This window comes from Salvia hispanica, chromosome 4, assembly GCF_029641045.1.
Source record: "Salvia hispanica isolate PSC_SH4W2 chromosome 4, Shi_PSC_v1, whole genome shotgun sequence".
Taxonomy (NCBI): domain Eukaryota; kingdom Viridiplantae; phylum Streptophyta; class Magnoliopsida; order Lamiales; family Lamiaceae; genus Salvia; species Salvia hispanica.
In genome coordinates, this window is record NC_142695.1 from 44967954 (window position 1) to 44993432 (window position 25479).

At 37.7% G+C, this 25479-nt stretch overlaps 2 protein-coding genes and 1 pseudogene across 2 annotated transcripts; 1 reads left to right on the top strand and 2 right to left on the bottom strand.

The window, feature by feature from the left end:
* Positions 1-11: 11 nt before the first annotated feature.
* LOC148929267 (wings apart-like protein 2) lies at positions 12-20299 on the top strand (annotated as a pseudogene).
* Positions 2752-3680, bottom strand: LOC148929268 (uncharacterized protein At2g29880-like). Its single transcript, XM_089070145.1, has 2 exons — positions 3336-3680; positions 2752-3237 (listed from the first exon to the last, which is right to left on the bottom strand). Exons 1-2 carry the CDS (start codon positions 3678-3680, stop codon positions 2752-2754), a joined length of 831 nt encoding a protein of 276 aa, XP_088926271.1.
* Positions 17658-19305, bottom strand: LOC125192969 (uncharacterized). Its single transcript, XM_048090654.2, has one exon. The coding sequence runs from the start codon at positions 19147-19149 to the stop codon at positions 17890-17892; it is 1260 nt and encodes a 419-aa protein (XP_047946611.1). The 5' UTR covers positions 19150-19305; the 3' UTR covers positions 17658-17889.
* Positions 20300-25479: the final 5180 nt, after the last annotated feature.

Here is a 25479-nt window from a genome sequence, read left to right on the forward strand (position 1 = left end):
TGTGATTGAATTATGCCACATTCCTCAGCAATGATAATCAGGTATCAGGTTCTGTACTTTTCCTTGTGTCATACTTCAAGCATACTCCATCCGTCCCACATTTATAGTCACATTTAGTTAGGGCACGAGTTTTAAGGAATTGGTGAAGTGTGTAATTAATGAAGTGAGATGATGGAGTGTGTAATAAATGAAGTGAGATGGAATAGTGAGATGATGAAGTGTGTAATAAATGAAGTGAGATGAAGGAATGTGTAATAAATTAAGTGAGTTGGTTGAAGGTGGGTCCCTTGTTGACTTTTTGGTTTTTAATTTTTGTTTTGGTTTATTTTTACAATAAGTCTATGCAACCAAATTTTGTACAACCAAAAATTGATTTATTTGAGGGAAAAAGTAATTTATATATACATTTAATTAAAAAGTATAGACATACATATAGTATAGGGAATGTGCATTATATTATGGTATTTGTGTATAATTTCTAAAAATTTTTTGAACCATAAAATGTAATTAATGCATACTTTAATTCAAATTTGAAAAATAATAGAGAAATAATTCAAATATAAAAATAAAAAATTGAAAATGAGGCCAAAGACTATTAAATTGTTTTTAATTTGTTAACTAACTATATTTATTATTTTAATATTTAATTAACACATCAAAATAGCTAATATAATCTTGTTTTGGTTGTACAAAATTTTGTTGATAATGGCATTTGGGTGTAATTTTAGTGAATAATGAGGTAAAATTTTATGTCCAAGTATGGAAAATTCTAAATGTGACTATAAATGTGGGACGGACTTTTATGGCAAAATGTGACTATAAAACTGGGACGGAGGGAGTATTATTTTTGTTTTAACTTTTTTTAAGTGAATTAATGTGGTGGTTTCCCCCCTCACTACATTGTCTGAACTCCCTTCTCTAAAATGGATTATGAATTTCAGTGCCATTTGCTTGGGATGAAAGGAAGCATTGGTGGCCAACAAGCTCCACGATCTTTCACAAAGCTCATTCTGAGTGTCATTAAAATTCTCTCAGGTACCTTGTGTAGGTACATTTGATATTTCCATTTTGATATACCCTCTGTGGTAGTATGTCATAAAGTGTCTTTTCCTTACCTGGTTCTAATTTCAACTACTGTTATTTTGTTGATGAACTTGTCAGTGCTATTTAGATGTACAACTAAGACTTCTTTTCTGTCATCTGATAGATTTTTAATTGTTGTATAGGTGTTTCCTTGCTCCGGTGTTTTATTTCTCATGGAAGCAATCTCTCGGGAGGGCATAGTAGCATGGAACGTACTTCTCATGAAAGCTTTGATCAGTGTGATCTACACATGATATCTGGTCAGCCAAGGTCTACCTACTCAAGTGTGGAAGCCACTCAGGCGTCTTCACAAAAATGGAGAGTTAAATCTTCTCAGGCACTGGAACATCTTGTAATTCAAATCATGCAACACATGTAAGCAGAGCTGATTCTGGAGTGGAATCTAGTACTTAAAGCAGAAAGCCAAGGTCTGCCAACTCTGGAATTGCAGATCCTTTCGTATTTCATAACAATGATTCTGAACCCTCAAAGTGGGAATCACGAGATGCTAGCGCAGTTATGATTGGACATACAGATACAAGTGATTTTGTATCAATAAGCCAACAAGAATCAAACAATGTGGAATATCATCATTCCCAGGAGACCTCTTGTTCTTCGGTTGGTGATGAAGATAAGTCCAACCTCTTGGCATAATGTCTTCTCACGGCTATTAAGGTATTTGAATATTGTTGAATCAGTGAATCTTTTCTTCAGTTTCTGGTGACATGATATGATGTATCTAACCATGTCACTTGCTGATAAGAATATTGATATGCTCTTCCCATTATATATTTTAAAGACAATGTTGTTTGCTTCCTCTACATTTATGCCGATCTGATTGTTGTATAAATCTTACTTGAACTTGATATGTCTCCCTGCATCAAACATTTCGGCATTGTTGTGTGATGCATTGTTATCAAATTTTCAGGTTCTTATGAACTTATCAAATGACAACCCGAGGGCTGTCGGCAAATTGCAAGCTGTGGGGGTTTAGAAATATTGTCCTCTCTGATTACTGGTCACTTTCCAGCATTTAGCTTTCCTTTGCCTTACTCAAGTCATGCGAGGAATGACAGTTTGCTATCTAAATCAAGCCTCACTATCTACCATTGCACCAATACACCTCTCACTGACCAAGAGCTAGATTTTCTTGTCGCCATATTGGGCTTGCTCGTGAATTTGGTGGAGAAGGATGGTGATACCCTAACAGGTACGCTTTTTCAGTTACACCTTAGGCCCCGTTTGTTTGCCAGGAAAGTAAAGTTAACTGGGAAAATGATTCCTAGGAAAATGATTACTGGGAATATGATTCCTGATGACATTACTTTCCTGTGTTTGGGAACATACCAATATTTTAAATTTTATATTTCAATTTAAAATTTAAAGTAAGAATATAATAGTTAGTTTACTTTTAAGTATATAAAAAAATATATACTATCGACATTATTTTCATAAATACTTCAATATATTTCAATAATTTAATTAAACAATGATCTAAATAATTAATAAAATATATAATATCAAAGATTATGTATAGAAAAATATAAAGATGCATATCTAAAAGAGCTTTGAAACTAAACAATAAATAATTCTTAAATAGTCCATCCTAGAAATAAAAGTTAAGAACTACCCAAAATAAAGCGAACTAAATTCATCCTAATAATTGTTTCAGAAATATCTCTTTTGCATCCTCGTCATGAAGAGTGAAAAAGCTGTTTGTCTATCATAAGCTGATAAGCCTTCAATCTCTTCCAATTTCTGATTAAGCTTATGACGATTATCTTTTTTCTCTTTGTCACCTGCGTTAAAACTTTCAATAATCTTACCCATTTGATCATTCGACTTTTCCATTTGCTCATTAAACACATTAGTCATGCGCTCCAAACTTAATATCAAACCATCAGAACTTCTCTTTCTTTTCCGCTCATGTTTTTTGGAAGTTCCTTCGCCTCGAGTTGTATTTATTGAAGGTGCACCATCTTCACCAGATTCTTCATCTCCTTGATTGACATTTTGCTCTCTATCTATATCCTCAACCATATCTGGCACGGCTTCAGAATTTGGTCCATCGGCTCTATCTTTGCCCCAAACAAATGATAGTTGATCATAGTAAGGAAAAGGTTTGTTTCTCATGAAAGTGCAATCTGGATGGCTCTACACAAATACAAAAACATAATTTAATGATACCAATGTGCAGTATGTAAGCAACAAATGAATAAATAAAAAATGAATAAGGAATATATTTATTTTACCTTTAAGTAATCATCCCACACGTCTGCACTTGCAGTAACACATTTTCTTTCATCATCCCAGCCAAATCCACTTAATTCTCCATTGGTACGCACATCGTAGATAGCATGATATTGTTTTTTCAATAACTTACAGCGAGATTCAATATGTGGTTTTTCTTTAAGACCATGGCCTGGCAATTTTTCTTGCAATATCTTCTCCAACTCCTTTTGATAACCTTTTTTTAACCCACTTCCACTTTCACCATCCCAATTCCTACTTCTCTTCAACTCAACAATTGTTTCTACAAGTTTTGCATCTTCTTCAATAGTCCATACATGATTAGCTCCCTTGCCGCGACGAGCCATCTGAAAAATATTAAAGCTCAACAAATCACTATAGCATTATCAGGTAATATAATGGAGTTAATGCTAAAAAACTAACAACTTTCATGAATCTAATAATAGAAAACTTATATGAATCATAAAAAAGTATTAAGCATTGCAATTCAAAATGTCATAACCATCCTAAACTATTACATAAAAAAGCTAGAGGATCATCATGACAAATATAGTTCAAATACTGTGAAAAGGTACAATAATAATATCAAGCAACATGTCTACTTTGCATCCAATCATTAAACATTTGGTTAGCTAAATTGTATCTCCAATCTGTCCATTCTTGAGTTGGTTCAACAGATGTGATTGGCTCTCCATCTAATCCATTAACCTCTTCTTCATTTTGAGAATTATCACCGTAGACATTTTCAATGGGATCAACAGACATATTTTCTCTAATGTGATTTTGAAGAAGAAAACACGCCATAATAATTCTGCCTTGTTGCTTGATTGGATAAAAATTCGAATTTCTAATGATTCCCCAACGCATCTTTAGCATTCCAAAACACCTCTCAATAACATTTCTAGCAGATGCGTGCTTCATATTAAAAAATTCTTCTGGAGTTGTTGGTTGACGTCCATTCCTCCATTCACTAAGATGATACCGTTGACCTCTAAAAGGACCTCTAAAAGGGGCAAGAAAGCCTTTACCGTTCGTGTAGCCCGCATCAACTAAATAGTAGTAACCTAATTTTAAAAAAATTTATTTATTATGGTATTCATGTCAATTTAACGAAATTATTAAAATCATATAGTTTACTTACCATCCTGTATTGGTAATCCATTTCTTCTACTTAAAGCATCTCGAAGAACTCTACCATCTGCCGCGGAGCCTTCCCAACCCGCAAGTACATATATAATTTTCATATCTTGTGAACATACTCCTAAAACATTTGTATAAGTATAACCTTTTCTATTTCGATATCTAGGTTTATCAACCTCTGATACTTTCACTTCAAAATGGGTACCATCCAGAGCTCCTATGCAATTCTACAATTTTAATTCAATCAATATTCAAGATTTATGTATATAAGATAAATATAAACTAAGGTGTTTTTATGATACATTAAAGTATTTCCATTTCGCATCAGTGGAATTCTCAGTCACAGGAGAAGGAGCTTTTAGTAAATGACCATGAATTCTAAGAACCGCATTTAGTACAAGCTTGAAATACCTACTAATTGTTTCTCCTGGCCGCATGAAATTAGTTTTCATTGTACGATTCTTTTGATGATGCGCTAGAATGTACAAGAAAATAGCAACTTGCTCATCAACAGTTAGATTACTAGTAGGCCTTAGTCTTCCAATCGTTTCAAGTAAGATAACTAATTTTCTAAATGAAAATCTATCCATACGTAATTCTTCATAACATATGCGATCACTCTCATAGATCAATCTATGAATGTATCGTGATCGGTCAATCTCATTCAAAGAACGTGGGGCCTTTAAATAATATTTTCGAAGATGATTAATAGTGATAGGAACAATCACACGCATCATTAGCTTCAACATATTCATTTGCTTCAATTGCAAACAAGCTATAAGAAAAAGAAATTTCTTCGAATTTGATTCTGTTTCTGTCATCTTTCTAAGACACCCTGAGAAAGTAAAAGTAAATATAATATTGATCTCAAACATAATCCAACTTAAAAGAAAAACAAGGTATAAAAGCTTAAACAAGAAAACTCAATAGCATATATATAAATACATACAGTTAATAAGACTGCAAGAGTCTTTAGAGAGTATGATCAGGTCATATCAAAACAAATTCCAGTTTATTCTGCCTAATATAATCAAATAACAAGGCAGATGATTGTCATTGCCAAACTTGTTTTCTACAAATTTATTTAATTGAAAGTTAATGTTACAGCTTTCTAGTTATTGTCACCATCATTGCAATAAATAGATGTATCATATATCTGAAACCAATTGTAGTAATTTGTGGACATCCAAACAAACGGGTCAACAAAAACACTAAAACTAGAGGAAAGCTCCAACAAAATTATCAAATAAAATGACTTTTTGTTTGAGCACAGCCTAAAACACACACAAGTACAGAAAAAGTAGCAGAATAAGTAAATGAAAAAAAATAAAAGAAGAGCAGAGTAATCGTTTTTTCCATGTGGAGCTAAAATCAAAGAAGAGATTTTTAGTACAAATTATACCTAAAATGGAGATGGAAAACTGGATGATTCCAAAATTGTTAGATGCACCCACCTACACATATAAAATCATTGATCATTATTCACTCACTTTGCAACACATCAAAGAGAGAAAATCAATCCAATTGCAAAATCAGATAGAATAAAAAACACAGGAGATAATGTAAAGAACTATAAAAATATGAACAAATTTGACAGAAAATAGAAACTTACTTGTTGATGAAGGATTGGAATGAAATTCTGAAGAGTTGCAGATTGAAAAATGAGCAGAATGACATGGAGAAGACGCGAATAAATAGAGCAGAAGAAGAGAGGGTTTTTTCTGTTCTTTTTTTCCGTCTTTTTTAAAATCCCCAAGTTTAGGAAAAAGAATAACAGGGTTTTGCTGAGGAATCGGAATCCGGTATTTTGACCCTACTTTCCCCAATTTTAGGAATTATATTACTTTTCCTATTTTTTATTATTGAACCAAACATAGGATTTTAATAATGGGGAATTAGATTACTTTCCCAGGCCACAATCCTTGACAAACAAACGGGGCCTTAGTTCTTTCTTAATACCTTAGTTCTTTCTTAATAGATAAAAATTGCATCCACCTCACAACCTTTAGGTAACACTTTTTGTGAAATTGTCATACTGTGTTGGCTTTGGATCCTAATTTACCTCGTAGAAATTGTTAATGAGGAAATCTGCATTTTATTCTGTTGCAGATCTCGGCTTGCCGCAGTTAGTGTTGTTGGGAATTCTTGTATTCATCTAATGAGTGCAGCGGAAATTTGCATACAAGAATAAAGATCTAGATTCATAATCATATTGCAAGTTGAGCATGTAAAACACAACGGAACTAAATCTTACTTGTTGTGTTGTTTTCTTCTGCGATTGAATCCTGCAAGTTGAATCCACTACTATCGAGGTCCACGTGCAATCCAATCCGATGCAGGAACTATCCCCGTACAATTGCTCCGTAGAAGAATGCTAGGAATTCTCTCTACAAAGCTTTACGTATTTTCTCTCTAATGTTACGCTATTTCTCATGCCCCACAATGGAGAATAAATAACCATTATATAGATGTGGAGTCACTAGGGTTCCATGATTGTTGGGCTTATGGACTAATATAATTATAGCCCAACTATAATTAATTAATCCATATTAATCTAATTCTAGCCCATTTCCTTTCAATCTCCCACTTGGACTAGCATTAGATATAATACGCAGTTCCAACTTTGTACCCTTGAGCGGATCAAAATACACTTATAGTGTGACCCTTTAGGCCCTCATTATCGACGACGATCTAATCGAAGTCTGCACAAAACTCCTAGACTGCGTTGGCAGCGTAGCTCGATATATGAAGGACGTTTACGTGAATTCGGTAAACAAGCCTCTACATAAAGTTTATAATAATATCCTTTCATTCACGAACCACCCGATTGAGCCTAAGATTTGCTATGTGTCATCCAAATAGCTCAATCACTTTATCTCATCTTTATTAAATGACCCATTCGATCATATTCAATTACTTTAATCGAATATATCTTTGCATTGACCAATGACTTAATGGTCAAGTAATATAGAGAATTTGAGTGTTCTCTCGAAATTCTAATCGAGGAATGAATCTCATTCTTGGCTCAACTACCATTTTCATTTATCTTATGATATACCCAACACAGGTCCGTGTCTCAATCCTCCTTTGGGAGGCAAAGCGTTGGACAAGATCAAAGCACACCACTCAACAAACAAAATGTGTAATGACCTCAGATCCAAGGACTATTACATACTTCATGCACTAATAAACTGTAGACACTTAACAAAACAGTTTAATAGTAGGGTATACCAATATTCTCCAAAGTATACCATGTGTCCATCACGAGTATCTAATATCTCATAGTTGTGAGAACAACTACATTCTCGAAGAATGTGATGCAAACCCCATGCTAACCTGTAACATATCATCAATATCCCATTCTTGATGATCATTGGTTAGGGCTATTTTAGAATTATACTACATCATTAATGTCTCACTCCATTAACGACAGTCATAATTCAAGGGAACAAATATTTAGAATAAAGACAAACATTTAAAACAATTATTCCAATAAGTGCACAAAACCCATAGAAAATTAAATTTTCATAGAATGTGATCAAGTAATATTGTCTCAACACAAAATGTTTCTAAGGCATATAAAACTTTTAACTCCCACTGATTCAAAGCCATCTACCAACATGCTTAACACCTAAGCTCTTAAAGTGCTTGTTGTGTTTTGCTATACATAACGGTTTAGTGAAAGGATCAGCTAAATTATCATCAGTAGGTACTCTTTCTAATTTTATGTCGCCTCTTTCAATTATTTCTCTGATCAGATGATATCTTCTAGGAACATGCTTGTTCATGTTCGTAGCTCTGGGTTCTTTTGCTTGCGCAACAGCACCAGTGTTGTCACAGTACAAAGGTATTGCACTACTGGCACTCGGAACGACACCCAGTTCCTTAACGAACTCTAACAAAGCAACAGCTTCTTTGGCAGCTTCAGATGCAGCAATATACTCGGCTTCGGTGGTGGAATCAGCAGTTGTACCTTGTTTGGAACTATTCCAACTCACTGCTCCACCATTGAGGATAAAAACATATCTAGGCTGAGACTTATAGTCGTCATGGTCTGTTTGGAAACTAGCATCAGTATACCCAGTAACTGATAACTCTGGTTGTCCACCATAGACTAAGAAATATTCTTTAGTCCTTCTAAGGTACTTAAGAATAGTCTTAACAGTTTTCCAATGTTCCTCACCGGGATTTTGCTGAAATCTGCCTGTCATGCTAAGCGCATAGGCCACATCTGGCCTAGTTGATATCATGGCATACATAATAGATCCTATAGCCGAAGCATATGGGATCCTCTTCATGTTGTCTCTTTGTTTGTCATTAGAAGGACAATCCTTCTTTGACAATACAATGTCATGTCCCATAGGAAGAAAACCTTTCTTAGAATTCTCCATTGAGAAGCGCCTTAGCAACTTGTCTATGTAAGTGGATTGATAATCCTAACATCCTATTCGGTCTATCTCGATAGATCTTGATTCCAAGGATGTAGGAAGCATCACCCAGATCCTTCATCATAAAGGAACTAGACAACCATTCTTTCACGGATTGCATCATGGAACGATCGCTTCCCATAATCAAGATGTCATCGACATATATGATAAGGTATACGATGTTTCCATTTTCGCGTTTACTATAAACACATGGATCCTCTTTGCTTCTGACAAAACCAAACGATTTGATTGTTCTGTCAAAACAAATATTCCAACTCCTCGAAGCTTGCTTAAGTCCATAAATGGACTTCTTTAGCTTGCACACTGCATTCGACCTTTCTTTCGATACAAAACCTTCAGGTTGTGTCATATAGACATCGCCTTCTAATTCTCCATTGAGAAATGCGGTTTTGACATCCATTTGCCAAATATCAAAGTTGTAGTATGCAGCTATTGCAAGTAATATCCTAATGGACTTGATCTTAGCCACTGGCGAAAAGGTTTCATCATAGTCAATGCCTTCGCGTTGACTATAACCCTTTGCCACTAACCTAGCCTTGTAGGTTTGTACTTTGCCATTTGCATCTCTCTTCTTTTTGAAGATCCATTTGCAGCCTATAGGGTAAACCCCTTCTGGCAAGTCAACTAGTTCCCAGACCAAGTTGAAGTACATCGAGTCCATTTCAGATATCAAGGCTTCAAGCCACTTCTCTCGATCGGTGTCTGACACCGCCTCGGTATAGGTCTTAGGCTCATCGTCATCTAAATCGACTTCATCATCTTGGTTCTCAACCATTAGATTCAGTCTCTCAGGTGGACGACGAATCCTTCTAGGCCTATTGAGTTGGTTTTCTTCTGGCTCGGGCTGTTCATTCTGAATGTGAGTAGGTTCAGGAATATCACTATGATCTTCTTGAAGTAAAGGTGATGCAACTATTGTATCATCTTGTCTTTGATGCATCTCATTGTCTTGAGGAGGTTATTCGAGAGTCCCTCTAAGGTCTCCTCTAATAGTAATTTCCCCTCCCAATAGATCATCAAAAACTCCCACTGAGTTATTGTTCAAACCATTTGACAATACCTCATTCTCAATGTTATCTTGTGGTTCTTGAATTTCTTCAAGATCTACAATGTTGTGACCTTGTTCCTTTAAGACATAATTGTCTTCAAGAAACGTCACATTCCTAGAGATTATCACCTTGTGATCTCCACGGCAGTAGAATTCATATCCTCTAGTTTGTTTAGGATATCCCACGAAGTAACACTTCTCACTTTTAGATTCCAACTTATCAGTCTTTTGTTTCTTAACAAAAGCTGGACAACCCCAGGTCCGCATATAGTTAAGACAAGGCTTTTTGCCATACCATAACTCATATGGTGTTTTCTCAACTGATTTAGATGGAACTCTATTCAGAATGTAAATAGCAGTCAATAAAGCATGACCTCAGAGAAATAAAGGGAGACTAGCTAAACTCATCATGGATTGAACCATATCTAACAATGTTTGATTTCTCCTAACAGATACTCCATTCATTTGTGGTGTACCAGGAGGTGTCCAGTCTGACTGAATTCCATGTGATTTCAAGTAATCAAGAAATTCTCGGCTCAAGTATTCCCCTCCTCGATCTGATCGAAGAGTTTTGATACTTTTCCCAAGTTGTTTCTCAACTTCACACTTAAACTCTTTAAATTTCTCAAAGGCCTCAGATTTGTGTTTCATAAGATACACATATCCATACCTTGTCAAATCATCAGTGAAAGTAATAAAGTACGAATAACCACCTTTTGCTTGAGTTGGAAACGGTTCGCACACATCTGTATGGATCAACTCTAGCACATCATTAGCACGCACCCCTTTCCCAGAATGTGGCTTATTGGTCATCTTTCCTTTGAGACAGAATTCACAAGCACCATATGATTCAAAATCAAATGAATTTTGATAGTCTAACTTTCTCAATTTCGCTATCCTTTTCTCATTGATATGACCAAGTCTACAATGCCAAAGATAAGTAGCATTATTCGTATTACTTAGCTTAAGTCTTTTATTTTGCACATTGAGAATATTCCGTTTGCATTCAAGCATATATAATCCATTCTCTAAAGAGGCATTTCCATAAAACAATCCATTATTAGAAAACGAGCATCTGCTGTTTGCAAAATGGAAGGAGAAACCCTCGATGTCCAACATCGGAATGGAAATAATATTCTTTGAAATAACTGGAACAAAATAACAATTATGTAAATCTAGTCTATGTCCTGAGGGAAGATCTAATCTATAAGTTCCCACGCGTTCGGCAGCAACTCTTGCTCCCTTTCCAACACGTAGGTCTACTTCCCCAGACCTCACTTTCCTGCTGTCTATTAGACCTTCCACATTATTACAAATGTGTGAACCACAAGCGGTATCCAATACCCAGGATTGAGAGTTATTCATAGACATATTTATCTCAATGACAAACATAGCTGAGCTCCCACTCATTGCACCTTGTGCCTTGAGTTTTGGCCAGTCTCTCTGCCACTCCGTGAAATTTGACCTAGTCAATTTGTTTGTTTCCATCATACACTCATAAGATAAGTTTGACATGTTATCTGAATAGAAAATAAAACGAAAAGCAAATTAGAAAAGCATACAAAGATCACATTCGCATCACTAATCAAACAAGAGTTTATTGTATTGATTAGCTCCCACTAATTTTAATATATATTATGCCCCCCAAACATAAAATACGAATTTATATCAAATATAAATTTTAGTGGTCCAAGATCCAAAAGTCTATATAGTTGTAGCCTCTGCGAGGGCTGATGACTACAATAATATCACTAGGTAGGCCTCCAAGCCAATTGTAACAACAATTTACAATTCTTGGTCTATTAATCTAATTAATATACGTCCATAAATTATTTTGGTTGCGAGGGCTACACAAAATAATTTAAGCAAGTCAACCCCATCACACAATGCCAACCATGCATCTATGAATGAGCCTAAACCTTGTGGATTTAGAGTAAACGCAAGGGCATAAAACTCGTGGTCGAAAAGGCTAGGAACATCAGACAATTATGATGGACGACGCGTTTGTTTCAAAACAAGACTTATATTTTATGGGGAAAAGTGTGATACTAGTTATGTAAATATAATATCCAATATTAAATTTCAAACAATTACTGGGTGCCGCCTACCCAGACATAGTATACACATACTGGGCGCCGCGTACCCAGACAATAAAACGGTCTCTAACTACTATAGTTAAAATAAATAAGCATAAATCAAATAGCATGCTTATCATATAGGATATCAAATAATGCTCAACAAATAAATTTATTAATCCAATTAATATTTCATTACAAATTAGCTGTGGACTAACAATTCATATTAATTCTAAATTAATATATTAAATATTCAATATGTAGTATTAATTCCAAATCAATATTATATATTATTTCCAAAATATATATCAGACATTGTTGATATAGTAACATATCTATTCTCGAATTAATAGAAAAATATGCTATTATTATTTCAATAAATAATGAATCTAATCATTATATTGGGATTTATCACTTTTATTAGTTCCAAAATAATGACATAGTGATCAGATGGACCAATGCATCCAATAACACAACAATTGCTAAAACACGACCAATTATTGAAACAATTTGTGTGATTAATAATTTATTGATCAAATCAAGTGATGTAATTGGGAATTTATCAAGTTAGACATTTTGAATTTCAATTTCCAAAATTAACGTAACCCAGCCATTACTCTGCACCATTAATTCTCCAAAATTATTAGGTACCACCGCTTCGGTTCCTCACTGTGAAAGGTTGAATCGGAACTAGTGTTTCTCCAAAGCAGAAACCAGCCATCGCCTCCAAGGTGACGCCGATGATAGAGAAGCGAAGAAGAATTGTGACCGGAGCAGTGTCGAGAGCAAGAAATAAAATAATGGCAGCCCTTCATCTTCCTCCTTTCCACGATTCATCTGCTGTTCACCATGTACAGCTCTTCCAATTCTCTTGAACTGTTTGACAACGCAGCCGCCGTCTCCGGTAAAGGAGAGACAAAGAAGAGGAGAATCGCGGTCTGATTTTCATCAATAATGAGAACATGACACTGATCAGAATAAAAGCCTAGCCTCGTGCTCCCTCCATTTATGCACCTCCTCCGGCAGCACACCGCAAAGGAGGCAACCGGTAGATAGTTTTTTAAATTTTCAAAGTCACTTCTTTAAAACAGTTTAAGAAACAATTTAGCAATTTGAATAACTAAACCCAATTTTCAAAATCCACAGTTCAAAATTTCTTTCGATTGCAGGAGGTTTCGAAATTGTTGTAAAGAATTTTCTAAAGACAATGGAACTTTTGCTGAACTTTCAGAAAAATGAAATCTAATTTCGATATTCAAAACATATGCGTAATCCAATTTCCACAAGTTCCAGAGAGGCGGAGAGAGCTGTTCAAATCAATTTTCGAAAGCATTAACCTTTCTCGTAAAGTTTTGGAATCAGATTCCAAAGTATACCCAATTACATATGATTTTAATTTCCAGAATTATTCCACGAACTAATTAGAGGACAAAATCAATTATGAATCAAGCCCTCACTGTTGGGAATTCTTGTATTCATCTAATGAGCGCAGCGGAAATTTGCATACAAGAATAAAGATCTAGATTCATAATCATAGTGCAAGTTGAGCATGTAAAACACAACGTAACTAAATCTTACTTGTTGTGTTGTTTTCTTCTGCGATTGAATCCTGCAAGTTGAATCCACTACTATCGGAATCCACTACTATCGAGGTCCACGTGCAATCCAATCCGATGCAGGAACTATACCCGTACAATTGCTCCGTAGAAGAATTCTAGGAATTCTCTCTACAAAGCTTAGCTTTACGTATTTTCTCTCTAATGTTACGCTATTTCTCATGCCCCACAATGGAGAATAAATAACCATTATATAGATGTGGAGTAACTAGGGTTCCATGATTGTTGGGCTTATGGACTAATATAATTATAGCCCAACTATAATTAATTAATCCATATTAATCTAATTCTAGCCCATTTCCTTTCAAGTGTTTCACTGCCCCGCCTAGTAGGTCTTGACTTGAAGAAGCAAAGCAATATGATTCCAATTCTGTGGTCAGTCTTTTTGGCTAATCAAGGCACTGAGGATGCTGCCGGAGAGGGAAAATGTTTGTCCTGGATGAGAAATTTGTTAAAGCTCACCTAATCCTCTATTTGAAAAACTTCCAATATGGTGTTTAAGGGTAAATGCAAATGTAGAAGTAGAATTCATTTAAATATATGATATGATTGCTGAAGATGAGCTAGTTTCTGTGTACTCAATTTGACCCCTAGTGAGGGTGATGCCAATGAGATTTTGTATCTAAATATTCGTGTATAGGTAGGTATATACATTATTCATAATGCAGTTTATTTCCTTTTATGTTGTAGGAGGAAGAAGAATCCATATTACAAGGAGAGAAGGAAGCTGAGAAAATGATTGTTGAAGCTTATGCTGCTCTTCTTCTTGCTTTTCTTTCAATGGAAAGGTAGATATGCTCTTGTGGGCTCACCCGTATATTTTCTGTAACATCTTAGACTATCATCAACTATTTTATATGCATAACCAGCAAGAAAGTGCGCAACACCTTGCAGAAAGCCTTCCCGGTCGCAACATGAAAATTCTTGTGCTGGAGAGATTTGTGGTATGTATTTCTTCATGAAACATTCACAAAGTTGATTCATTGCATATGCATAATGTTAGTTAATCAATGGACATGCAATATTCTAGTCTATTCAGTTTCAAAAGATGATCTTGGTCGAAGCATTGGAGCGTGCTACCTTTCCATTAGATGAGCCTTATTTCGGTAGGAATGCTCAGTGGCCTGTGGGATTTGCTGATAGGTTTCGTACTACAATCACATTTCACCTCATAAATTGTACACATGACGTGTATTGACAACGTTAAATAACAAATTGTAACATAGGGAAACTAGGGAGGTAAAATTGACTTGATGGTTGCAAGATGTTAAAGATCAAACTAATTACGCTGATTTTGCACTAAATTGCACTGTTTTAAAGCAGCACCAAATCATGAACTATTTTGGTACAGTATGGAGCAATGAGATTCATCCGTATTTCCATGCACCAGGCATACCAAGGTGGAAATGTTACGTGGTGTGTCCTACCACTAGTTCATTGACAAATGGAATTTTAGGAGGGCCCACTTCCAGCTATGAGATTATATGTTCACGCTGCTAAAGGAACAAAATTTTTATTATGGAAATTATAATTATCCCATATATACTACTCCACTAGTATACAAAACCATATATACACACCATGATATATTAATATGACTTAAATCTCCCACTATTGTTTACATCTAACTGAAAAATTGTTCTGCAATTGTAAACTATAAAACTATTTTATTATATACGTATAATATATGTATATATATAAACACATAATAGAGTTTAATCACGGTTCACGTGAATATGCATTAAAATTATGTAAAATTCAATATGAACTTATACAATTAAAATTCTACAATTTATAGTATTAGATTTATATTAAAAATTTACAATCTTTTTTTTATGCTATTAAAATTTGCATTATGATGAGTAGAAACTATCGATCATAAAACAAAAAGATAAAATTTTAGCAGACTATTTAAAATTATATTACAAAGAAGAAATATAAAATAATGAAAACAAAGATAAAAGACCATTCGATTAATAATAGTGCTAAATTTTTCTTGATCAAGAAGATTAAATTTTAGTTCATACGATATACATGGTTATGTAATGAAGTTTAAAAGAATATTTAGAATTTTAGATAAATAAATGTATAGTGGGTTATAAGAAAAGATATAAAAGAATGAAAGAATTCTTTTAATTGATTAAATGACGATAGGAGATATAAATCACAGAGAGATATTGTGTATATATAGTATGCATGGGTGTGTATATAGTTATGGAGTAATTTATAATTTCCATAATAAAAATTTTGTTCCTTTAGCAAAGTGAACATGTAATCTCACAGCTAGAAGTGGACCCCCCAAATTTTCATTTGTCAATATATTAGTGGTAGGACATACCATATAATATTTCCATCTTGGTATGCCCAGTCTATGGAATTTTTTCTCCCCAAGCGTAGAATCATCATTGAAACGTGTCAAAAGAGGTGTCCAGGTTTAATTGACAAGTACCTCTAGCATCTATACCATAAATTTATTAAGATGACATTATGATGTATGCACACTATTTCATTATTATTACATTCTGCTGGGCCTATCTCTCTTACCAACAATTGGTAAGCCCAAACGATTGCAGAAGCGCCAACATATCCGAATCCGATCAAATGTGCCTTCACTATTGATGGGCCAGGCCAATTGAGCCTGTCCACTAAGCATTTTCCAAAGTAAATGATAAGCACATTGGGTATAATTATATAGTATACGTATAACAAAATGTTAATAATATACCAATTATTTACTCAATTATAATTCAACCACCGCAAAAGGACATAAAGGAGTACAAATCATATGTTCCAAAGGGGTGGTTGTTTGTTTTTCTACTTTGTCGTATAAATAGGAGGTAGAATCTTATATGAGATGGTTCAAACTTATATACAATCATATTGATTCAAATCGATAGTCACTATATTTACTAATTCAAATATGAGTTTGGATGAGAAAGTGTGATTCTTCAAACCTATACAATCTCGCACAAATTTTTGTAAAGTAAAAGAATAATATAGTAAGGTTTAATTAAGTGAATAGTGGAGTTAAAATCAATTAGGTTGGACACAGATTGAGCAGCCAAACGTGAAGAAAACGTGTATTCATTTCATACTCAATTCACCTCTTACCTGCACTTACATTAATATAGAATGACTTGCCTAATCACTATAGGAGGCTGAATCTTGGCACAATTTGTTGCAAGAAAGCGAAATGCGTTAAAGAATAGCACATGCATGGAAAAGACACCACGAGAGTGAAAGCAAGCTCCTAAAACTATCTCACACACTATTCATAAATGCCAAAGTTGGTGGTAGTTGCATTTCAATTTCAGATTTTTATTCTTATTCTCTGTGACTTGCTTTTCTATTTTGAAATAATCAATTTTATACTATAAAAAAAAGTCTCGTAACAAAAAGCCAAAAATGATAGTAGTAATTGACAGTGTGCTAATATCTGAGGCCAAATATCTCGGATTTCAGTCGATTGTGATACAACCTTTAAATTTATGTTTATTTGCCTTTTTGGAAAAAATGATAATTAACATGGATAATTTATTTTTACAAGCATTATCTGGGTAGAGTTTTATCTTGGAGGATTTTAAAGAGGCTACCTATATTCGGTATATTTCAAGTGTATATCATTAATGAAATTCTCAATGTTTGATGCCAAAAACTTACTCTTGTTTTCTATATAGAGCTTAGGTTAGGTCTCTCTTTCTCTCTGAGAGTCTTATTTAGGGAAAAGGCAGTTGTATAGCAAACTCTAGCCTACAACAGTACAACATAATTGCATTTTACCAAATTGCATAAGCAGATATGATAATGTAGGGCAAGAAATCAGGAGTTTGCATCTCTGGAAATGCACTAAGCAACTCTCTATTCACATCTCCATTAAACAACTTTCCATATTTTCAAATTTTCCTATTCATTCAAATTCAAACAGTTTGTAATAAAAAACTCAAAAACATATCCATCACTAACTCAAGAATGCAACAACACAACATCATCTATCAACTGCTCTGAGAAATTTGCATTTTGCATTTCAAATTCAGACCAATACACACAACACAATAACCACCTATATATCATATGTAACTGATCTACAATTCCAGAAAAGAAAAAAAAAAAAACTTTGGCTTCTCCAAGCTACTATCAATTCATATTGCCCCCCTCCCACAAACCTGGATTGAGATAATCCAAATACACCACCTAAAAAAAATCTTAACTTAAAAAAAAAATCCAAACTTTTACTCAACACAACAACCAAACATGAGGTGTTGGATCACACTCCCCTTCTCAACCTCAAACCCCCTGCTCTGCTTGTTCCACAGATGCACCGCAAAGCTCTCGTTCCGTATCTGCCTAAGCTTAGCGAGCAGCCACTTGGAGTGGCTCAGGCTCTGCGGCCCTTCAAACAGGCCCCGGACCTTGCTCCAATCCACGGGGTAAAACGCCATCGGTGGCATCACCGTGAAGTTGTACCCCGGCCGCCCCCCAACCCTCGACACCACCCTCGACACCAGGTAGGGCCCGTTGTGGCCCCACTTGTTCCCATCAAAGGTGAGTGCAAATTCTTGGATGAACTTGAACACAAGTGGATGCCCCTCATCAAATATCATCACTGCATTGTTCAATCTGGTCCAATTCCCTGACTCAAGATCAATAGCTTGAGCACCAATGACATTTCTCAAACCCCCAAAACTCTTCAAGATTATCACATCAGTGTCTAAGTAAATCCCACCAAATCTATACAGCAATCCAAGCCTAAGCAGATTGGAGAGATTCTGCCCTAATGCAACTTCACCAGTATCCACATTTCCCTGCATCAATTGGTTGTACCACACCTCTGCTGGAGTGCCCTTGAACAAGAAATCGAAATTGGGGGAAATTGGCATCAATCTAAAACCCTTTCTCAGTAAGGGTTTCAAGATTTGCATCCCAATTGCTGAATCGAGTGAATTCGAGGCTATGATTAGGCACCCATTTGGATGCGTCTTGAACAAACTGGTGATGGCAAACATCTCCCTCTCCCCAAAGGACTCCGCCGATGAGATCCACGTCATGAAAAAGCGAGATTCGCAGGTAGAATGTGATGAATTCTTGTTGAAGAAGTTCCTCACCCGAACTTGAAAAGGCTTCACCTTTGCGAATTTCTGCCTTTTCCGCCGCTTTGGGTAGAAGTCGTCGATTTCTTTAGCAAAATTAGGATTCTTGTGCAAAAGGGGCAAATGGGATTTGAGCTCCGGTGGGAAAGGCGGCTGCTTTGCGGAGAAGGAGATGGAGAAGAACCTTCTTGATTTAGCGGCGACATTTTCCGGCAAGAAGAGAGCGGGCTCCGGCGAGGTTTTGGGCGGGAAGGGGACTTTGGCGCAGAAAACGGAGGCGCTGTTGTAGGCTAAGAGGCAGAGAGAGAGGAGAGACACCAAAGCGTAGAAAGATTTCTTGCCTCTCTGCAAATGGGAAAGAAGCTCAGACAAGAAAGTATCAGTGATTTTCTCAATTGTCATTTCTGAAAAAGATATAGTTGCGGCTGCTATTATGAGCTCAAGAAGTAGAGAGAGAGGGAGTGGTTTTGAGGTGCAGTAGAATTCCAAGTGTGGTGGTTTGGTTTTTGGTGGTGATGAAGCTTTTTGGGAAGTGAAATTCCAGAAAGGAAAATGTTGTGTGCTAATTTTGGCTTTTGTATTTATATGATTTTCTTCCAAAACTGAATGTAGTTATTCATCGCCGTACAATTTCATAGAATAGACGAATACGATGGTCGAGCACTAATTTTTATGTAGGACTGTCACACTAAGCAAATCATTTTAATTGAAAAATGAAATATTTTTCTCAGTATTGTTTTAAATGTATAAATATAATTTTGCTGGGCCAAATTTATTTCTAAGGGGAACAAGCCGTTCATTAAGAATGGAATCTGTAATAACACCCCATGAATAAGTGTGTGTATCAAGTAGTACAATGTTTGTATACTCGCAAAAGTACACCCAATATGGTACCTAAAAGTATATTTGTACGTAAATTTAAGAGTGAAGGCCAAAATTGGTCCTGAACATATGATCATTTTATGATTTTGGTCTTAAATTTTATCTTATTTTATTTTTTGGTCTTGCACATTTTAAATCGGATCACAATTGGTCCCCCGTCAATAGTTTCGTTAATTTTATAATAGTCAACATGTTTAGCCCAATTTTGACCAAATTAGACTTTTAATTTTATTTTTTTACTCCCTAATTAGACTAGGTCCCGGAGCTCCCGTCGGCGGAGCTAGAGGGCTCGTTTGTGATGGAGATGGAGATGGAGCAGGAGAAGTCGGTTTCGACAGAGCCGGGGTTGGAACCGAAGCCGGAGGGGAAGCAACCGGAGCCGGCATAGGTGCAGCCGGTGGAGGAGGAGATGGCACCGGAGGCGGGAGGAGAAACTGCTGGCGGATGTGACGCTGGCGGTGGTGTGCTAACTGGAGGAGGAGCGGCGACGGGAGTAGCAGCAGGTGGCGGAAATAGAGCACAGCTCCAATTTGAGATCACTTTGTTTCTTCTTTATTTCTCTACATCTTCACTCTCTCTCTCTCTCATCTCTCAAATCCTAAAGCACCCTACATTTTTCAACCTCCGGCAAACCTTTCACCTTCTCTCTCTTAGAGAGAATCTAATTTGAGTAGTAGTGTTGGGTGGTGCTTTCAATTAAAAGTCTGGTGCTTTAATTTGTCGTGCTTTAATGGCACGACAAAAAGCCGCCTCCAACAGCGACGCCGCCTCCGGTTTCAACAGTCTGCACCTACGCCGCCTCCGGTTGCTTCCCCTCCAGCTTCGGTTCCAGCCCCAGCTCTGTCGAAGCCGACATCTCCTGCTCCATCTCCATCTCCATCACAAACGAGCCCTCTGGCTCTGCCGACGGGAGCTCTGGGACCTAGTCTAATTAGGGAGTAAAAAAATAAAATTAAAAGTCTAATTTGGTCAAAATTGGGCTAAACATGTTGACTGTTATAAAATTAACGGAACTATTGACGGAGGACCAATTGTGATTCGATTTGAAATGTGCAGGACAAAAAAATCAAAAAGATAAAGTTTAGGACCAAAATCGTAAAATGACCATATGTTCAAGACCAGTTTTGGCCTTTACTCTAAATTTAACAATGGTGAAAAATATAATAAAAAAGTTAAATCTTGAGGTGGGGAGGAAAATGAAAGTATATTTTCAGTCAGTGGAATTTTGCAGAGAGAAGCTAATGGATGGGGGACTGGGGGAGTTTAGAGCATCCACTATAGGGGAGCCGCGGCCGGGCCACCAGAGAGCCGCAAGCCGCGCCTCCCTATAGTGACTGGGGTGGGCAGTCGCGGCGGGGGGGGGGGGGGGTGAGGGTATTGCATTGGCCACGAGCCGCGGCTCCCATATTTTCGAATTTTTTTTTTTAATTTTCGAAATTTTTCTATATATACCTAAAATTCATATCTTATTTTTACTCTACTCTCACACACAATTTACCCTATTCCCTTCAATTTGAATTTTTGTGAAATGCAAGGCGGAGACGATCCCGGTTATGGAGATTCGGGACAGGGGAGCTTTCCACCCCCCCAATGCTGGAGATCGAGTCCCAACCCTCCTCCATCCCAGATGTGGAGTCCGCCATCGCCGGCGCCGTGGCAACAAACACCCCAAAACCGGGGTCAGTCCCCGACTTATCAGCAGAGATATGCGGGTCGTACCCAACCGGGGACGGGCGACTACCGACCCAACATGGACGTGATAAACTTCTCGTCCCAATTTCAATCCTCCTCATTCCAGAGCAGTCAATCTCCGCTTGATGAATCTGATATATTCACATGGGAACAATTGATGGGGTCACCTGATACCCGGACGCCGACGCCCGGTCGTGTAGAGACGGGGAGAGGAGGCGGTGGAAGAAGCGGCGGCGGGCGAAGTGGCGGCGGCAACGGCGGGCGAAGGGGCGGCGGCGGCGAGGTGGCGGCAACGGCAACGGCGACAGCGGGCAGCAAGGCGGCCGCGGTAGTCGCGGACAAGGCGATGGCGGCGGCGGGCAGGAAGGCGGCGGTGGTGGTCACGGAGATGGCAATGGCGGTCGTGGTCGACGAGGGTTTCTGTAAACAGACACCGAGTCCATTGCTATTGCTAGGGCATGGGACGCGGTGACGACAGATGCCATAGTTAGCACGGATCAGACCGACTTATGCTTCTGGCGGAAAGTCTTGGTGGTGTACAATGAATTCAAACCGCCGGGGAGCGTCGACCGTACACCCGATCAGATTCGGAAGAAGTTCGACAGGATCACTATAGCTATTCGGAAGTTCATTGGTATATACGAGAACCAAATGCGCACTGCTCAGAGTGGCCGCAGCGAAGCCGACATAAAATCCTTGTCGATGCAGTTGTTCAATGTGCAAGTAGGCAAGAAGTTTACCTACTAGGCAGAATTCCTCGTTCTGCGGGACTCCCCAAAATTCAGAGCCATCTGCGAGAACGCGTCTGATTCTGGGCCGAGCCGTACAAGATGGGGCAGGGGCGGCAACTGCAGCAGTAGTAGCGGCGGTTCAAGGACCTTCGACCTCAACGACGAGGTTATGGAGGAGCCCCCCCCCCGTCACTATCCCGGCGTCCACGGCTCCTTGGTCAAAGTCCGCAATCCGAGCCGCTAGATCCGCCTCCACCGCTGCCTCCCAACACTCTGTTGCGGGCCCGTCTGCACCCTCCCCCCCCCCGGATCGGCCCGAGCGGCGTTGAACAACACCCTAGCGGTGCAGATGATAAAGGAACTCAAGGACACTCTGGCCTTGTATGAGAAGTCGACCGACCCGACTACCAAGATGATGTACTACGACCTTATAGTGAGGCTGAGGTCGTTGTTGGGGTGGGAGGACACGGCGACGGCGGCGGCGGGACCTCAGAGCGGTGGCGGTGGTGGTGACGGTGATGGCGGTGGTGGTGACGGTGATGGCGGTGGTGGTGACGGTGATGGCGTTGGCAGTGACGATGCAACGGGTGAAGATGAAGCGGCGGATTCTGATGATGACACCGAGTAGTCGGCGATGACGGTGTTTTTTTATGTTTTTGTTTGCATGTTCTAAAACAATTTTCGTTGTATAATTTTACCCCGTTCTATAATGCAACGAAAAATTGGTTTTCGATTTAGTTTTCATTAAATTATGCATTTTATTTAATTATTGTAGTCTAACAATTTTTATTGTAGTAGAATTAAAATATAAACAAAATGGAAAAAATAAATTTGTTGGTGGCTTGGCCGTGTCTACTATAGCGGGAAACATGGGCATTGGTGGCCCGGCTACAATTTTGTGGCCTGACCACACTTTGTGGCTTGACCCGATGAACTATAGTGGACACTCTTTTTGCCTCTCCATAAATACTTTCCATTTTAGTAGTACTTGTAAAAAACTGGAGTATTTATTTTTGGCGTTTTGTGGAGGTTGGGCACTCGAGCTTATTTTAAATTTTTTTAGTGTTTTTTATTTAAATCAAAAAGTCTCAAAGGACTGGTCACTGGTGGACTGGTGGTGAGTGAAAATCCACAAGACAATTAAATTTTTATATACTTGTATAATGGAGTAATCTATGTCGATTCAAAACTTCTACTATTACTAGTAGTAGTAAAAAGGAATATCATCCTATTGTAGGAAGATGAATCGTTTTATTAACTTGGTTGACTACATAGTAGTTGAAGAGTTGATTTTCTGCTTGCTGTATCCTTTCAATTTCTAATTACACACTTCCTAGATCCAGTAAATCAACTAGATCACAAGGTCTAGAGACTCACAAGACTGGAAGTCTGGTCGTTGGTACGCAAACAATCCTTCAAAACCCTCAACCACAGATACTAAACTAGCACAGGGAAGTAGGGATCGATCCCACAAGGATGGACTCGTATAGTACATGCATAGAGATTTGGAAGCTATTTTTGGGTTGGCTGCTGCCACGCATATTTTGGGTTGAGGAATTTAACTAAGTGAAATTGGAAAATAAAGTACGCTATGCTAACTGCTAGATCTAGGCAAAAAATGAATTATGTATAAGAACTAAATCAAATCAACTACTAGATCTGGGACTTCTACGAACATCTCTAGACCAAGGAGATTAAAACAAGTGGGGACCAAACTCTGAAAAAGGTAAGTACGGACAGAATCGAATCTGCAGCCTAACTAACTAAAGCATCAACTGAAAATGACTTCATCTTCTTCAACGAACACAAATAAATGCAGAGATCGAGAAAAACAAACTCAGATGTAGATTGGAAACATAATTTTAACGGTAAACGAAACAACGACGGAAATCACACTACTAGACGAAGCAAACCAAGCAGAACAAAATCCCCATAATCTCATGCACAAATTTCACCTCCCCTGTTCAGATCCACACTTCGGATGCTAAATCCACTCCGGATCCAAGCATCCGAACAAAAATCCAACCGAACACAACTTCAATACCACGATTCTCGAATCTATTAAGATATTCAGCAACAAATTCAAGATAGCATCTCAAATAAACACTCCGAAATAGCAAGCATCATAATAATCAACACGAAATCTAACTTCATCAAAGCAAATCAAATGTAAACAGAACGGATAAACTGATTCAGCAACAAAACAACAAGCTCGACTTCCAAACGTGAAGTTCGAGACTGAACTGAGTACCAAACAGAAATTTTAAAAGAACAATTGTTTCTTCGCCCTCAAGGGACGGTGGTGCACTGATACGTAATTCACGAAAACGAAAACCACCCCAAATTTCCCATATCCCTAGTGTGTGTGCTAAGAGCGTGACTGTGTGTGGAGTGTAACCGATCTGCCATTCTTGTTGCGCACTCCTTTATTTATAAGCTTCGAGGTGGGGCCCAGCGAGGTATTGATTGACTTGATTGCCCTCAGCTTTTGGCTTCCTTCCTCTAGCTTTTCCTCGTGATTCCGTTCCTGCTCCTCGCTAGATATCCTCCTCCAGCATCTCCTGGATCTAGCGCTACACACACACCTGGCTTAACAAAACTTGTTAGATCCAGCAGAAATGTGATGTTTTTCACTACATAACCAATGCATGAAATTAGCCTTATCAAACTGCTCACACTTAAACCATACTTGTCCTCAAGTATAAAGGCAAGAAGAAAAGAAGAATAAGGCGAATTTCAAGCATGGTTATCCCCTTGACCGACTCTACAGACTCTAGACAAAACTCCTACACCTAGACACAACTGAGGCAAAGCTAGACACTAAAACAAAGAGTACATAATCACATAGGATGAAAACATATAAACACATATGCATGAACTGGTTTCAACTTTTAGGCAACCGTCCCCACAAGATTAAGATCAATCCAACAGGCTGCACTCCTCCAAATAGGCCTTTTTCTCCCCTCTACCTAGCCAATCTGTCAGCTCGTCAAGATAGCCTGTTACTTCCCCAATTGTTAGATTCACTCGATCGCTCATTCCTTACCAGGGATGTTAGGACCGATTCTCTCTTAAGTTATTGCCAAACCACTGAAACCTCGGGTTATGAGAATTTCCTCCTTCTATCCTCCGTCACTATCCCCCTTTTTTTTCTTTTTTTTTTTTTTTTTTTTTTCTTTCTGGACTTCGTCCAGCTTATACCTCCTTGATTTCCTGGACTTCGTCCAGCTTATACCTCCTTGATTTCCTGGACTTCGTCCAGCTTATACCTCCTTGATTTTTTTCTCTCTTTTTATTTCCTCCTCTGGACTTCGTCCAGCTTATACCTCCAGATTTTATGATTATATATTTTCTCCTTTCCCCCTTTTTTATTTATATTTTTTTTTTTTTTTTTCTTCTCTTTTCCTTCAGCATTCAGTGGCAGACT